Below are 16376 nucleotides of genomic sequence, written 5' to 3'. Positions count from 1 at the left end.
CTAGAATGGAATATTGTTCAGCTTTGAAAAGGTGAAATTGACACATACTACAATAAGAATAACTTTGAAGACATTATGTCAAGTGCAAATAAACTGGACATAAAAGGACAAATACCATATAATTCAATTTAAATGAGACACCGAGAACAGTCAAATTTATACAGAAAGAAAGTAGGACTATGGTTGCCCTGGGCTGAGGGAAAAGGGGAAATGAGGAATCATTTAATAGGCATAGAGTTGATGGGTACAGAATTTGAGTTTGGAAAGATAAAAAATTCTGGCAATGGGTGATGATCATGGTTGCATGACAGTGTGCATGCAGTTAATGCCACTAACCTAAAACTTTAAAATGGCTAAAATCATAATTTTTTCTCTGTTTTTGACCACAATTGAAAGAAAACAAAACAAAACATTCAGAATCCAATTCCTCTCATTACAAATATCTCATCCCCTCATCCCAGATTTGCCTTACTGCTGTAAACAACGAGAACAGTGGATAAAATATATGCGAACAAAATTAGACACTGGACAACAAAAACACAGAATTGTGATTGCTGAAAGGGAAGCAATTTATTTGAACCCTATAAACTCATAGCATTCTGCTTGGAGGTCGTTTCCAGACTGCTGTGTAAAAAGGGCTCAATTAATCAGAGTATAGCAGTCTTGTCAAGTTGGGGAGAAACATCAGAGTCTAGGAAGTCTGAGACAACTAGAATTTGAAAGGCAAAGGGCCAGAGAGGAAGGAGCCAGGCAGAAGAAAAGCTCTGAAATCTGCACAGGGGTCACTTATATCTGGATGTTACTGGATCCATATGTTGCTGGATATGATCCTTTGCATACATGGGATAGAACCACAAAGAGCTGAAAGCTGAACAATTTTCGAGGTTACATTAGACTAGGAGAGATTGAAGTTCCATCTAGGCAAACTAGGAAGACCTTAATAAACAGTAGGAACATTCAGCAGAATCCCTAGAATGGTCAGACTTTAGTTTAAATGGCACTAAACCAGGTCTAGAATAAAAGAACTCAGAGCCATCCTCCTTCTCTCACTCTCCAAGTTCTGCTTGCTTTCATTCAGCCTTACTCTCTGACAAAGGACAGGCTATGTATATAATATTTAAGGAAAATGTTAACAATCTTGGGATAGGCAAAGGACTCTCATATAAGATACACAGTAAGCATGAAACAGAAAAAAGTGATAAATTGGAGTTTTACATGATAATACGTATCTTCTAAAAGGACATTGTTAAGAATATGAATATGCAGATTTGTGTATCTGAAAAATACTTGTATCTAGACTAACATGTATATGTATTATAAGAAAATTCAATGTTTCAATTGGCAAAATAGTTAAAGACATTTTACAAAAGATGGCATAATGTCTAAGAAGCTGAAGAAATGATACTCAACATCACTAGTCATCAAAACAATGTGATTTAAAACTAAAATAATCTACCATTACATACCCAGGAGAATGGCTAACATTAAAAACTGACAAAACCAATGAGGATGTAAAACAACTGAAACCACTGTACACTGCTGGGGAAAATGACAAAATGATACAATTATTGCTAATTTCTTATAATGTTCTATGCACTTATATGATCCCAAAAATTAACTTGTGGATGTTAATGCATGAGAAAAAAAAAACATGTCCTTACTACATTTACGAGTTCATAGTGTTTTTTTGTTTTGTTTTGTTTTGTTTTTATATAACGACACCAAATTGTAAAAAAAAAAAAAAAAAAAAAAAAAAAGTCAATCAAGAAGTATATGGGTAATTAAATTGTAATAAATTAATACTACCCAGCAATAAAAATAAATAAAACTTCTTACGCATACAAAAACTTTGATGAATCACAAAAGCATTATGCTGAGCAAAAGACTCCAGAAACAAAAAAGCACATATTTTAAATTTTCATGTATATGAAATTCTACAAAAGAAATATTTAATATAGTGTCATAAAGAAGGTCTGGGTTTTATAGAACCAGAGGTGTGGAAGGGATTAATTGCAAAAAGCTAAATTTTAAGGGTGCAGGAAATGTTTTATATCTTGACTTTATGGTTGTTATATACCATAAGAAGTATGATGCACCTTTTTTTTTTTTTTCAAAACTCATTAGGCCTGGTGCAGTGGCTCACATCTGTAATTCCAGAACTCCGAGAGGTCAAGGCAGGAGGACTGCTGGAGGCTAGGAGTTCAAGACCAGTCTGAGCAAGGCAATAAGACGATGTCTCTACAAAAAAAAAAAAAAAAAAAAAGTGAAAAATAAACCAGGTCTGGTAGTATACACCTGTGGTCCTACCTACTCAGGAGGCTGAGGTAGGAGGATTGCCTGAACCCAAAAGATCAAGGCTCAGTGAGCCATGGTAGCACCACTGCACTCCAGCCTGGGCAACAGAAGAAGAACCTATCTCAGCAACAAGAACAAAAAATAATCAAAGTACATTTAAATGTGTGTACACTTTATTGTATTTATACTAAACATCAATAAGATTAATTTTTAAAAACTTAAAGATCCAAAACTTTTTCAAATAACAGAAAAAATATAAAGTTCAACAAATTAATTCTTAAAAGCTAGAATAACCCTAATGTCAAACATAAAGATAGGACAAATACACACACACACCCCCCAGATAAATTAGATATGTCATTCCGACCCATACAACAATCTAAAGGCAAAATTCCCAAATCACAAAAATACAGAGCATAATAACAAAAAATTAATTTATACTATTTTTAATACAAGTTAGAATAGAAGTATAACTTAATAAAATAACAGAATGCTTTTTTATTTTATGCCAATTGGAATAATCATACTAATGATAAAACACTAGTGCATATTTCCATTAAAATTAAGAAAGTATAAAAAGTGTCTGCTATCACACTATGTATTATTTTTTAATATTCTAACGTAGCATTAAGATTTGAAAAGTAGGAAGCTAAATATCATGATAAAATGTTGCGGGTGCTGACAGACAAAATAGCCAGTTTAGAGGATAATGTAACTGACTGGCTAGAATTGAAAAACACACTACTTGTGATTGAATTTCATAATGCAATCACAGATATTAACAGCAGAATAGACCAAGCAAAGGAAAGAATCTCAAGGCTAGAAGACTGCCTTTCTGAAATAAGACAGGCAGGCAAGAGTAGAGAGAAAAGAATGAAAAGGAAGAATCTCAGAGAAATATGGCATCATGTAAAGATACCAAATAAATCTATGACTCATTGGTGTACCTGAAAGAGATAGGGAGAATAGAATAAAATTGGAAAATATATTTTAGGATATCATCCAGAAGAATTTCCCAAACCTACCTAGAGAGGCCAACGTTCAAATTCAGGAAATGCAAAGAACCCCAGTAAGATACTTTATAAGAAGATCATCCCCAAGACACATAATCATTAGATTCTACAAGGTTGAAGTGAAAGAAAAATGTTAAAGGCAGTGAGAGAGAAAAACCAGGTCATCTACAAAGGGGAGCCATCAGACTAATAGAAGACCTTTCAGCTAAAACTCTACAAGCCAGAAGAGATTAGGAGCCAATATTCAAGATTCTTAAAGAAAAGAAATTCCAGGCTAGAATTTCATATCTGGGCAAACTAAGCTTCATAAGCAAAAGAGATATAAGATCTTTTTCAGACAAGCAAATGCTGAGGGAATTTGTTACCACCAGACCTGCCTTACCAGAGCTTTGGAATAAAGCACTAGATAGGGAAAGAAAAGATCATTACCAGCCATTACAAAAATATACTGAAGTACACAGACCACTGACACTATCAAGCAACCACATAAACAAGTCTGCAAAGTAACAAGCTAATATCATGATGACAGGATCAAATCCACATATATCAATACTAACCTTACATGTCAATGGGTTAAATGCCTCAATTAAAAGACACAGGGTGACAAACTGGATAAAGTGCCAAGACCCATTTGTATGCTGTCTTCAAAAAACTCATCTCACATACAGTGACAAACATGGGTTCAAAATAAAGGGGTGGAGAAGAATCTACCAAGCAAATATAAAACAGAAAAAAAAAAAACAGGGGTTGCAATTCTAGTTTCTGACAAAACAGATTTTAAATCAACAAAGATCAAAAAAGACAAAGACATTACATAATCATAGAGAGTTCCATTCAACAAGAAAATCTACCTGCCCTAAATATGTATGTACCCAACACAGGAGCACCCAGGTTTGTAAAGCATGCTCTTTCTCAGAGACCTTCAAAGGGACTTAGAATCCCACACAATAATAATGGGAGACTTCAACGACCCACTGACAATATGAGATACATTACTGAGACAGAAAATTAATAAAGATATCCAGTACCAGCACTCAGCACTGGATCAAATGGACCTCATAGCTCCACATAAAACAATAGAATATACATTTTTCTCAAGGCCACATGGCAAATACTCTAAAATCAGACACACAATTGAAAGCAAAACACTCCTCAGCAAAACAAAAGAAATGAAATCATAACAAAAAGTCTCTCATACCACAGTGTAATCAAATTAGAAATTAAGACTAAGAAATTCACTCAAAATGATACAATTACATGAAATAGAATAACCTACTCCTAAGTGAATCCTGGGTAAAATTAACGTCTCGAGAAATTATTTGAAACTAATGAGAAAAAAGATGTAACATACCAGAATCTTTGGGACACAGCTAGGGCAGTGATAAGAGAGAAATTGATAACACTAAATGATCACATCAAAAAGTTAGAAAGATCTCAAGTTAACAATCTAACATCACAACTAAAAGAACTAGGGAACCACGAGCAAACAAATTACAAACTAGCAGAAGACAACAAATAACCAAAATCAGAGCTGAACTGAAGGAGACTGAGAAATGAAATATTATTCAAGAGATCAATGAATCAAGAAGATGGTTTTCTGGAAAAAAATAATACAATAAATAGACTGCTGGCTAGACTAATAAAGAAGAAAAGAAGAGTCAAATAAACAGAATCAGTAACAATAAGGGTGATATTACTACTTAACCCACAGAAACACAATCATCAGAGAATATTATGGACACTTCTATGCATATTAACCAGAAAATCTAAAAGAAATTGATAAATTCCTGGACAAATACATCCTCCCAAGACAGATGCCAGGAAGAATTGGTATCCCTGAACATACCAATGACGAGCTCTGAAATTTAGGAAGTAATAAACAGCCTACCAACCAAAAAAAGAAAACAACCTGGGAAAATCCTGGGACCAGATGCATTCACAGATGAATTCTACTAGATGTACAAATAATTGGTACCATTCCTACTGAAACTATTCCTGAAAAAATGAGGAGGAGGGACTCCTCACTAACTCATTCTATGAGGCCATCATCATCTTGATACCAAAATCTGGCAGAGATTTAACAACAACACAAAAAACTTCAGGCCAATATCCTTGATGAGTATCAATGCAAAAATTCTCAATAAAATACTGGCAAACGGCATCCAGTAGCATATCAACAAGCTTATCCACCATGATCAAGTAGGCTTCATCCCTGGGATGCAAGGTTGGTTCAACACACACAAATCAATAAATGTGATTAATCACATAAACAGAACTAAAGACAAAAACCACATGATTATCTCAATAGATGCAGAAAAGGCCTTCAATAAAATTCAACATTGCTCCATGCTAAAAACTCTCAATAAACTATGTATTGAAGGAACATGCCTCAAGATAATAAGAGCCATATATGACAAACCCACAGCCAACATCATACTAAATGGATAAAAGCTGAAAGCATTCCCCTTGAAAACAGCCAAGAAAAGGATATCCTTTCTCACTATTCCTATTCAACATAGTATTGGAAGTCCTGACCCAGGCAATCAGGCAAGATTTGAAAGAAATAAAAGGCATCCAAATAGGGAGAGAGGAAGTCGAACTACTGCTGTTTGCAGACAACATGATCCTATTTCTAGAAAACTGTATAGTCTCTGCCCAAATGCCTCTTAAATTGATAAAGAAGAACTTCAGCAAAGTCTCAGGATACACAATCAATATGCAAAAATCACTAGTATTCCTACACACCAACAAAGTCAAGCCTTGAGCCAAATCAGGAATTAACTCTCATTCACAATTGCCACAAAAAGAATAAAATACCTAGGTATACATCTAACTAGGGTAGTGAAAGATCTCTACTAGGAGAACAACAAAACACTGCTCAGATAAATCAGAGATGACACACAAAAAAAACAGAGAAAAATACCTTGCTTACGGATAGAAAGAATCAGTATCATTAAAATGATAATACTGCCCAAAGCAATTTATAGATTCAATGCTATTACTATTAAGCTATCATTGAGATTACTCACAGAACAAGAAAAAAACTATTTTAATATTCACATGGAACCAAAAAAGGGCCCAAATAGCCAAGGCAATCCTAAGCACGAAGAACAAAGCTGGAGGCATCACACTACCTGACTTCAAACTATACTACAGGGCTACAGTAACCAAACCAGCATGATCCTAATACAAAAACAGATACATAAAACAATGGAACAGAGTAGAGAACCCAGACATAATGCTGGACACCTACAACTATCTGATCTTCAACAAACCTGCCAAAAACGATGGGAAAGGATTCCCTATTGAATAAGTGGTGCTGGGATAACTGATTAGCCTTATAAAGAAGATTGAAACTGGACTCCTTCCTTACATCATATACAAAAATTAACTGAAGAGGGATTAAAAACATAAAATGTAAAACCTAACACTACAAAAACCCTGAAAGACAACTTAGGCAATGCCATTCAGATTTCATGACAAAAACACCAAAGGCAACTGCAACTAAAACAAAAATTAACAAGTGGGATCTAATTAAACTAAAGAGCTTCTGCACAGCAAAAGTAACTATCAACAGACTAAACAACCTACAGAATGGGAGAAAATTTCTGCAAACTATGTATCTGACAAAGGTCTAATATCCAGAATCTATAAGGAACTTAAACAAATTTACAATAATAAAAACTAACAACTCCATTAAAAAGTGAGCAAATGACATGAGCACTTTTCAAAAGGAGACATACATATGGCTAACAATTACATGAAAAAAAAAAAAACTCAACAGCGCTGATGAGTAGATAAATGTCAATCAAAACTGAATGACATATCATCTCACACCATTCAGAATGGCTGTTAAAAAGTCAAAAAAATAACAGACACTGACAAGGTTGTGGAAAAAAGGAATACTTATACGTTGTCAGTGGGAGCATAAATTAGTTCAACCATTGTGGAAGACAGTGTGGCAATTCCTCAAAGAGCTAAAAAACAGAACAACTATTCAGCTGAGCAATCCGATTACTGGGTATATACCCAAAGATCATTCTATTAAAAAAAACACATGTTCACTGCAGCACTATTCACAGTTGCAAAGACATTGAATCAACCTAAATGCCCATCAGTGATAAACTGGATAAAGAAAATGTGGTACACATATACCACGGAATACTATGCAGCCTTAAAAATGAATGAGATCATAGCCTTCGCAGGGACATGAATGGAGCTAAAAGCCATTATCCTTAGCAAATTAACACAGAAACAGAAAACCAAATGCTACATGTTCTCACTTTTAAGTGGGAGCTAAACACTGAGATCACATGGACACATGGGGGAGAACAACACACACTGGGCCCCGTTTATGGGGGTTAGGGGGAGAGACAGCACCAGGAAGAATAGCTAATGGATTCTAGGCTTAATATGTGCAGTGGTATAAGTAAATTTAGTGATATTTAATTCAAAATTTTTCAGTTATACGATATAATAAATTCCTATTTTTTGAAGGGTGAGTGGGTTTAAACTGGTTTAAACTAGGTTCCTATGATTTGCAAATTAACTAGTTTTTTTAAAAAAAGATGTGAAAAGATTGGGGAGGAGAGAGAGAAAAGAAGGAAAAGAAAACAGAAAGAAGAGGAAAAGAGAAAAAATGAAAAAATAAATTTTTAAAAATACAGTACTGAAATACATCATGATTGAATATAAGCATTAATATCATGAAGTAAATTCTGCTCAAATTAATGTATATGTGCAGTGAAATTCCAAAATAACATCTCAATACTATAAGGAGAGGCAGAAAGTGTATAAGAAAAATAAATGATATTTTGAAGATAATAGGACCATGATTAAAATTATGTTTACATAATAAACCCATTAAAAACAGGCCTGTGAAACAGAACCAAAAATTGATAGACAGTTTAATGAAATAGAATTGGGACACCCAGAAATACACCATTTTAGCTAAAATAATTATGGCAATTAAAAGCAGTCAAAGGTGATGGATTTTTAAATAAAAAATGTTAGGATAATTATTTGATTCTAGTTATATTAAAGTAGTCCATGTAAAAGTAAAATTATACAAACTAGAAGAAGGATACAGTTAACATATATATGATCTCAGATTGAAGAATAATTTTTCAGCATAAAAACAAAGGAAGAAACCATGAAGCCAACAGGTTTCATAGCACATACATTTAAAACATCTGTACATAAAGAAACACTATAAACTAGACAAAAGACAAAAAATGAACTATGGAAGTGTTTTCAATATAAGGTAGGAAAGGAACTAACATATATATACAAAACTGTAAATGAGAAAAAAGAAAAAGAATACTATAGTTGAACACCAGGTGAGGGATATAAACCGACATTTTCTAAAAATGTTCAGAGAGCTCATAAATATATTAACATATGCTTAGTCTCCTTAAAAAAATCAATAAATTTTAATTAAAATAAAATTACCATATCATTTTTACCTTTATACTCATTGACTACTAACATCAATGTATATCGCAACATTTCAATACAGAATATTTAGCATTCAATTAAATCCATGGAAATTAGAGACTGGAAAAATAAATTATCATGTATTTCTAAGATGGGGACTATACGGCATTTAAGAAATTATGTTTCTGAAAACTAAGGATAACATCAGAAAACATGTATTATGTAAAATGAAATACAATAAGAAGATAATGAAAACCATATACACTAATCATATGAATATCTATTTCTATATATACAGCCCATATTTATATGATACTCATTTCATCCATGATATAGCATATATATAATACACTGTAAACACATGCATATATTTGTGCACATACCCCCCCCACACACACACATACATATTTATTGGGTAAGATATTAACCAACACAAATGTAGTTTGCGGTGATGCTGATTAAATTGTGTTCTCTATCTGTATTTCTCTGTGTGATTTCTAATGTCTCTATTTTAATATTTTTTTAGTTTTCTATATCTAAAATATTCATTTCTTAGTTTTTTAATGAGAGAAAATAGATTTAATAGACTTCAGTTAATTAAAAATAAAAATCGCCAAAATGAATGGTATCAGCAAAAAACTGAATATATCTAAAACAGAAAGATTAGTATTAATTTTTGTACCTGTTTGAAAAATTAACAAATTGAGGATCTGAGAAATAGACTAAGTAACTCTATTGTGATTCAAAATTCACTAGCAGGTACATAATATAGTACTTTATTTCCAAAGATGTAGGAAGATAATGACTCTAGCAGTAACCTCGACAGAGAGGTAAGCTGAGAAGTAATACTGAAAATCTTGTTAGGTTTCAAATTATAGAAGCAGCAAAAATGTTAAAAATACCAAAGACACATGGGGAAGTTATAAATAATCATTGTAGGTTGTCCAGCATTCTCTCTGGAACATATTTCCATTATAGTTACAATGCCTGTGAAATTGAGAGCAAGGAGATTAAAACAGACAGTCCAGAGGCAGGCATAGTGCCCTGCACGTGAACAGCTGACTCAAGTACCTCTAGCCTCTCTCAAACATCTCTTGTGACTCTGAGCAAGTTATTTTACCTCTCATCTCTGAGCCTCAGTTTCCTCATGTTTAAATGGAAGGAGTTGAAAGAAATGGTCTCCTGTTACTGCAACATTCTTTGATTTCAAATGCTTTTTCATGCTGGGCAAGCTGCTGAGACAAGTTTGTCTTGTAATTTTCAGTGTTTTCATTATTGATTTTATGGTGTATAAAGACAATTTAGTTTGTAATCAAAATGAACAAAAAACCACTAGTTTTGCTGACTCAAGAACAGAGAGCCTTAACACTTAGTCATAAAAAGCTACAATCCTTATACATCTTAGAAAGATTTAACCCTTTTTTTTCTGATAATCTAAACCCTCATTCTCATCCTAAAAATCCTACATGAAAACCTCCTTCCATCTCTTTCCTCATTTCTGGAAAAACATGGATTTGTGAACAACAACAATATTAACCATATGATAATAGTTTATATTTAGCTATCACTTCATGGCAAGTCCAGTGTTGTTTTATATTTCCTATTCTTTTCTTCATTTTATATATGAAGAAAGTGAAGTTAAAAGAGATTAAATGATCTCAGGCACACAACTAGAAGCCACAGGACATTTCTGGGTGACAACTGAAAAGCATGAGCACTATATTTTTGGCACAAGTTATTATGTAAACATTTGAGTAACATAAATAAGACCCTATCAGAAGTTCACTAGCTCTTTGTTTATTCATCTGTAATAAGAAGGAAGACCCTTTTGGGCCAGCAGAATTCCAAGTACGAAACAATTGACCCACTTTTTGCTACAAAGACGGTGGCTTCTATGGCCACAGAGCCAGTTAAAACACAACACTGTAGGTAAAACATTAAAATCCCTGAACGCTAGTGGCAGAAAGCAAAATAAAAGGCAAATATATCATTAATTATGTAGTTGTGAACCAATCAAAAACACACATTTAGAAAGAATGCACAATTATAGTTAGATAGGAGAAATAAGTTCTAGTGTTCTACATCACGTAGAATGAGTATAGTTAACAATTATATATAGTTTCAAATAGCTAGGAGGATACTGAGTGTTCCCAACACAAAGAAATAACTGTGTGAGATATCAATACACTAATTACTTGGATATGATCTCTATGCATTATATCTATCAAAATATTACTATGTACTCTAGAAATAATAGGCCACAACTACGTCGATTAATTTTTAATGAAAAAACAAGATATTCAGTCAGCAACTCATTTATGCAAATGTTAGGAAAGCTGTTGAAAATGAATCGGACTACACAAGCAAAATAAAGTAGGATGTCTAACAAGTCTTTATACCAGGAATTCTCAAGAATGATTTTAAAAACGGATGTTTAAAAAAAATGACTGGGAACATCAGAATTTTCAGAATGTAATTTCCTGGGGCCATCTCCAGAAATTCTGATTTGGTAGATATATTGGCACTCTTTAAGTGGGTAACTCAGAGAATTCTCATATGGTAGTTCATGAACCACACATGGAGGAGTCTTATATCTGGAAATTATCTAAAAGAATTAAAGAGAAAATGAACACGGAAGAAAACACAGTGGATTATTCTAACCTAATTTATGTTGCTTTCTATGTGACCAAATCAACATTCATGTTACCTTCTTTGAGCTTCACGATAGAGTAAGATAGTATTACGGGTATTAACTGCATCTAGAAATGAGGAAACAGGTTCATAAAGGTTAAATTACTTGGCACAAGATAACATGCCACCAGGACATGAAACTGGGTCTTTTAGTTCCAAATTTCATGTTCTTTCACATGATCCTTGTTTAAAGAGATTTTGGTAAAATAAATTAAAATTCCTTGAGGGCATCTGATTTTAGTAAGTCAAGAAAAATTAATCATGGATCATATCAGAAAAATACTGACACAATTTAGAGAAAAATAATGATTTTGTTGAGGCAGTCAGCTCAGGATCCCATGGGTTCTGGAAAGATTACTGCCCTACACACAGGCTTCTAAGGTTCTATAACTTCCTCTACCCTTATAACTCCAAGGTGGTCTGCGTACCCATGGGCATCACCTGAGAGCTTAGTAGAATTGCTAATCTTGGGCTTCACCTCCAGCCTACGGATAAGAATTTGCATTTTTACCACATACTCCAAGTTGTGTGACTTTACAAAGCCAACTCCATTTTATTCTGTATTTCACTTTCCTCCACTGTGAAATGAGAAACCTGAATTAATCTACTTTTAACATCTCTTTCAAAGCACACAGGAGTGGGAAACTGTGTCCTGTAGTCAGGTCTGGTTGACAAGCTAAGAATGTGTTTCACATGTTTAAATGGTTGGGAGAAAATCAAAATTATAATATTTGGTGACATGAAAGTTACAACAAATTCAAATGTGAGTGTCCATAAATAAAGTTGTATTAGCACACATGCACATTTACTTGGTTATGCATTATCTACTGCTGCTTTCTTGCTTTGGTGACAAAGCTGAGTAGATGCAAAAGAGACTGTATGGCCCACAAAACCTAAAATATTTACTATCTGGTCATTTACAAAAATATTTCCTGGCTGGCTCAGTGGCTCATGCCTATAATCCCAACACTTTGGGAGGCTGAGACGGGCAGATCACTTGAGCCCAAGAGTTGGAGACCAGCCTGGGTAATATAGTGAAACGCTGTCTCTCCAAAAATTACAAAATTAGCCAGGCGTGGTGGTGTGTGCCTGTAGCCCCGGCTATCCTGGAGGCTGAAGTCAGAGGATTGCTTGAAACTAGGAGGTCAAGGCTGCAGTGAGCCATGACCTTCACACTATATTCCAGCCTGGGTGACAGAATGAGACACTGTCCAAAGAAAAAAAGAATTTCTGACCCTTGCAATATAATAATAGCAACAACAAAAATTTCAATGTAAATAGTTATAATAAGTTGGCAACTGTACGAAGAATAAATATGCATATGTGCATATAATTTGAATATGTAGATACACAGATGTACTGTATATTTGTATAAAGTTTTTTGACCTATCTCTCCTCTCCCATTTTATTCTACTTACAATTTTTAAAAACACCTGACTAATTTGCTTTTCGGAATGTCATTTCTTCATTAAAGGCAGATGTAATCAATGATTTTCATGTTGACAAACATGAAAATCAGAATCTCTAGTGGAGAAGAAAGGAGCATGTGTAATAAATAAAACACACTTGTATGAAATAAACTACTGAAAATCAACAAAATTTTTTAATGAAGTAGAGATTCAAGGAAAATGAGAGAAAGCATAGAGTCTACAGAGTTAAAAATGAATTTGAGGATCAGTAAACTTTTTAAATCACTTATTTTCTATTTACTACTGTTAATATCTAAAAGTTCTACTATTGTATTTTAATCACCATTATACAAGAATTAGCAGACAGAAACATACAAAGCAATTATATTTGAATTTTCCCAACTGAAAATGTAGGCAACTGACTAAATACTAATCAAAACAATAATATCATAAAGTCTGCCAAATAAGTTTTTAATGTAAACTATGATATTAAAATGTTTACAACTGTATTAAAAATGACACATAAGATTAGGGGCCTAGACTTCAAATTTCTCTGGCTTTCAACCTAAGATGCCACTATTATACATTATAATAACATAAAATCCCTATCAAGAAACTTCAGAGTAATAATATAAATTATAAACTGCATATCAGTATTATTTAGATTCTATATTTAAATATAAAATTCAAACATTTCCAGAATGTATGGTTATCTCAAATAGCCAATTAAAAACATAAGAAATAACATTAATTTCTAGTCAATTCTTAAAGTTATTCAAGTATGCATTAACAAATTTCAAATAAATTTAAAACAGAAAGGAAATAATCTGCTCTCATAAAACCCCTATGGAAAACTATTCATGTTGAATTTTAAATTTGTCACTGTTATTACCATAAAGCAGAACAAATTAGCAAGTTGAACAAGTAATTCTACTTTATCATAGAGTAGAAAATGATAGTCTTAATATCGATAAACTTTATTACTATACACCAATAAACCAGAATAAAGTTCTACCTCATTACCATAAAACAGCTTTGTTTTTTGTCATACTGAATGAGAGCAAAAGTTGTAGTATATGGTTATTTTGTTTTGCAATCAATAATTTATCCAAGTAAGAATTTTCTTCAAAAGTAGAGCTAGTTAAACAAATAAAATTGAAACAAGATATTTAAGGCATAATTTTAAATACCGAATTAATTTCTCCATTACTGAATTTTTTTTCTCTTGAGTATTTCTATTTATTCTCTAGTTACATCTTTTTTTAAAAAAATGGTTTTCTAGTTACTAATTATCTGACAAGTAAATAAAATGCAAAATGTCAACTTATTAAACAAACACGTGTACACATACACAGAAGTTTTCTTGATAGTAATGTTTGTTATAATTAGTACCAATAATCATAGCATATTTTTATCCCATTATATCATAACATTCTTTATCCCAGAATATAGACCACACTATTTTATATGCAATTTTTAAAGATAAATCAAATTATTAATATCTTACCAGACTTTACCCAGCACATCAAACAAAGAAAAATGTATACTTTCATTTGGAATCTGAGAAAAGCAAAAGCAGCACTCAATTCACCAAAAAAGAAATTCCGTAACTCACTGAGGTTTCTTTTTGGTAGGATCGTCACAGGCTGGCAGGTTCTACTGTAAAAGTTCACTGATTTTTGCTCCTCCCTCTTGGTTGAAAAGGTGAGGTAGTTTGTTTTCTCCCATTTTAGCTTGTGGTTGTGGGAAGGATTTTTAAGTTACAGACTCTGTAATAAGTCACAAACAAACCTTCAGCTACACAAGTTGAATTTAAGGGAATGATAAATCTAATTACATCTTTCTGTATCCTTTTAACCTCAGGATTTCAGAAGCGGTCAGGAAAAAAAAAAGGCCTTCATTACAGTTTTAGAGGGCAGAGGGCAAGCTGAAAAACAGTATTATATAGCATGGTTTATTTTCCTAAAGTGTGATACATATTTCAAAGTCTGGAAGGTTTTCCTCTGAAATAGTTATCTCTGCATGATAAATTTGTCAGTAATTGTTACTTTATTTCCTTAAATTTTAAAAATATTTATTTACAATAAACATCTAATACATGTAAAACAATTTAAAAACTGTATTTACTTGACAAAAATATGGTTAGGAAAAAATCAGAATAAAGACAAAATAAGGGTTTAAAAAAGTGAAGACAAAAATGAGTTCCATTTAAAAAAGCATCCAATAAAATCCCTTAATAGTAATTGGCCGACTTCCTTCCCTCCCTACCTTCCTTCCTTCCTTCCATTTCAGTTGTTCATTCATTTGTTCATTCTTTGTTCCTTTTCAGTTGTTCATTCATTTATGCTTTTATTAAGTACCTATTGATTTCCAGGCACAGACTTTGTTGTTGGGGATACAAAGTAAAGACATTCATTTATTTAATCTTAATTATTTCAACAGCTATTTATTATACACCCACAGGTGTGTCAAAGATTGCCCTAGGTACTGAAAAATATTTACTCTATACTAGTTCCCGGTGAGAAGGACATGACAGAAGTGTACCTAGGGAACTATGGAACCACACAAGTGGAGTGGCCAGCTAATTTGGAAGGCAGAGTTCTGAGAAGCATTGCAGGACATGTTGCCTGGGCTTAACTATAAAAGAGAGTAAGAGTTGACTGGGCAAGGCTGGGCACGGTGGCTCACACCTGTAATCCCAGCACTTTGGGAGGCCAAGGCAGGTAGATAACCTGAGGTCAGGAGTTTGAGACCAGTCTGGCCAACATGGTGAAACCCTGTCTCCACTAAAAATACAAAAATTAGCCGGACATGGTGGCACACATCTGTCTGTAATTACAGCTACTTGGAGGCTGAGGCAGGAGAATCACTTGAATCTGGGAGGCAGAGGTTGTAGTGAGCTGAGATTGCAGCATTGCACTCCAGCCTGAGCGACAAGAGCAAAACTCCATCTCAAAATAAAAGAAAAAAAAAAAGAGGTGGCTAGGCAAAAGAAGATAAAGGAGCTCTAATTATACATATATAGACATACAGAGGTATACATGTACATATACATATATTTTCATTTATTATATGTTCATTCAGTTAGGGACATCAGACATCCTGATATAAATGAAAAAAGGCTAGCTCTTTATAGAGTGTTACATGTATTTAACCCATTAAAACCTGATATATGACTAATGGTCCAGTAAATACTGAAAGTGAAGTGAATTATTTTTAACCTACTACTAGATTTATTACCATGCATGCATTCAATATGAGTTAAGAAACACAGTATGCTTACATTAGAAAAATGATATGAGATCATATTCTGAAAAAATTGCTAACTACAGGAGCTGACTTCCAGAGTTCATAATATTAACTAAGTACTCTAAAATTATAAGCACTACAAACTTATGTACAGCCAGAAGAGGATATTATAACACCAAAATTATGCACATTTGTAGACAAATAAGGATGCAAATTTCAATAGAACAATATAATATGAACATTAATTACAAGTGTAGTTAAAGGTTTGTAGCATACACACTCA

The 16376-nt window shown here is 33.2% G+C and overlaps 1 protein-coding gene across 6 annotated transcripts in view; it reads right to left on the bottom strand.

Annotated features, from left to right (window-relative positions):
- LIPI (lipase I) overlaps window positions 1-14501 on the bottom strand; it is a 117823-nt gene extending 103322 nt beyond the window's left edge. For 4 of the 6 annotated variants that reach the window (XM_023227510.2, XM_023227515.2, XM_023227511.2 and 1 more), the window contains exon 1: window positions 14352-14501. In XM_023227510.2, coding sequence (XP_023083278.1) covers window positions 14352-14397 — 46 coding nt within the window. In that variant the 5' untranslated portion in view covers window positions 14398-14501. Of the gene's footprint in view, window positions 1-10400; window positions 10506-14351 lie in introns of those variants that run through there. The other 2 variants (XM_023227513.1, XM_023227509.1) reach the window with 2 other exon arrangements.
- Between the last annotated feature and the right edge of the window lie 1875 nt (window positions 14502-16376).

This window comes from Piliocolobus tephrosceles, chromosome 19 (assembly GCF_002776525.5).
Source record: "Piliocolobus tephrosceles isolate RC106 chromosome 19, ASM277652v3, whole genome shotgun sequence".
NCBI classification, from domain to species: domain Eukaryota; kingdom Metazoa; phylum Chordata; class Mammalia; order Primates; family Cercopithecidae; genus Piliocolobus; species Piliocolobus tephrosceles.
Note: the sequence above shows the minus strand (reverse complement) of the source record. Positions and strands in the feature narration are given on the sequence as shown.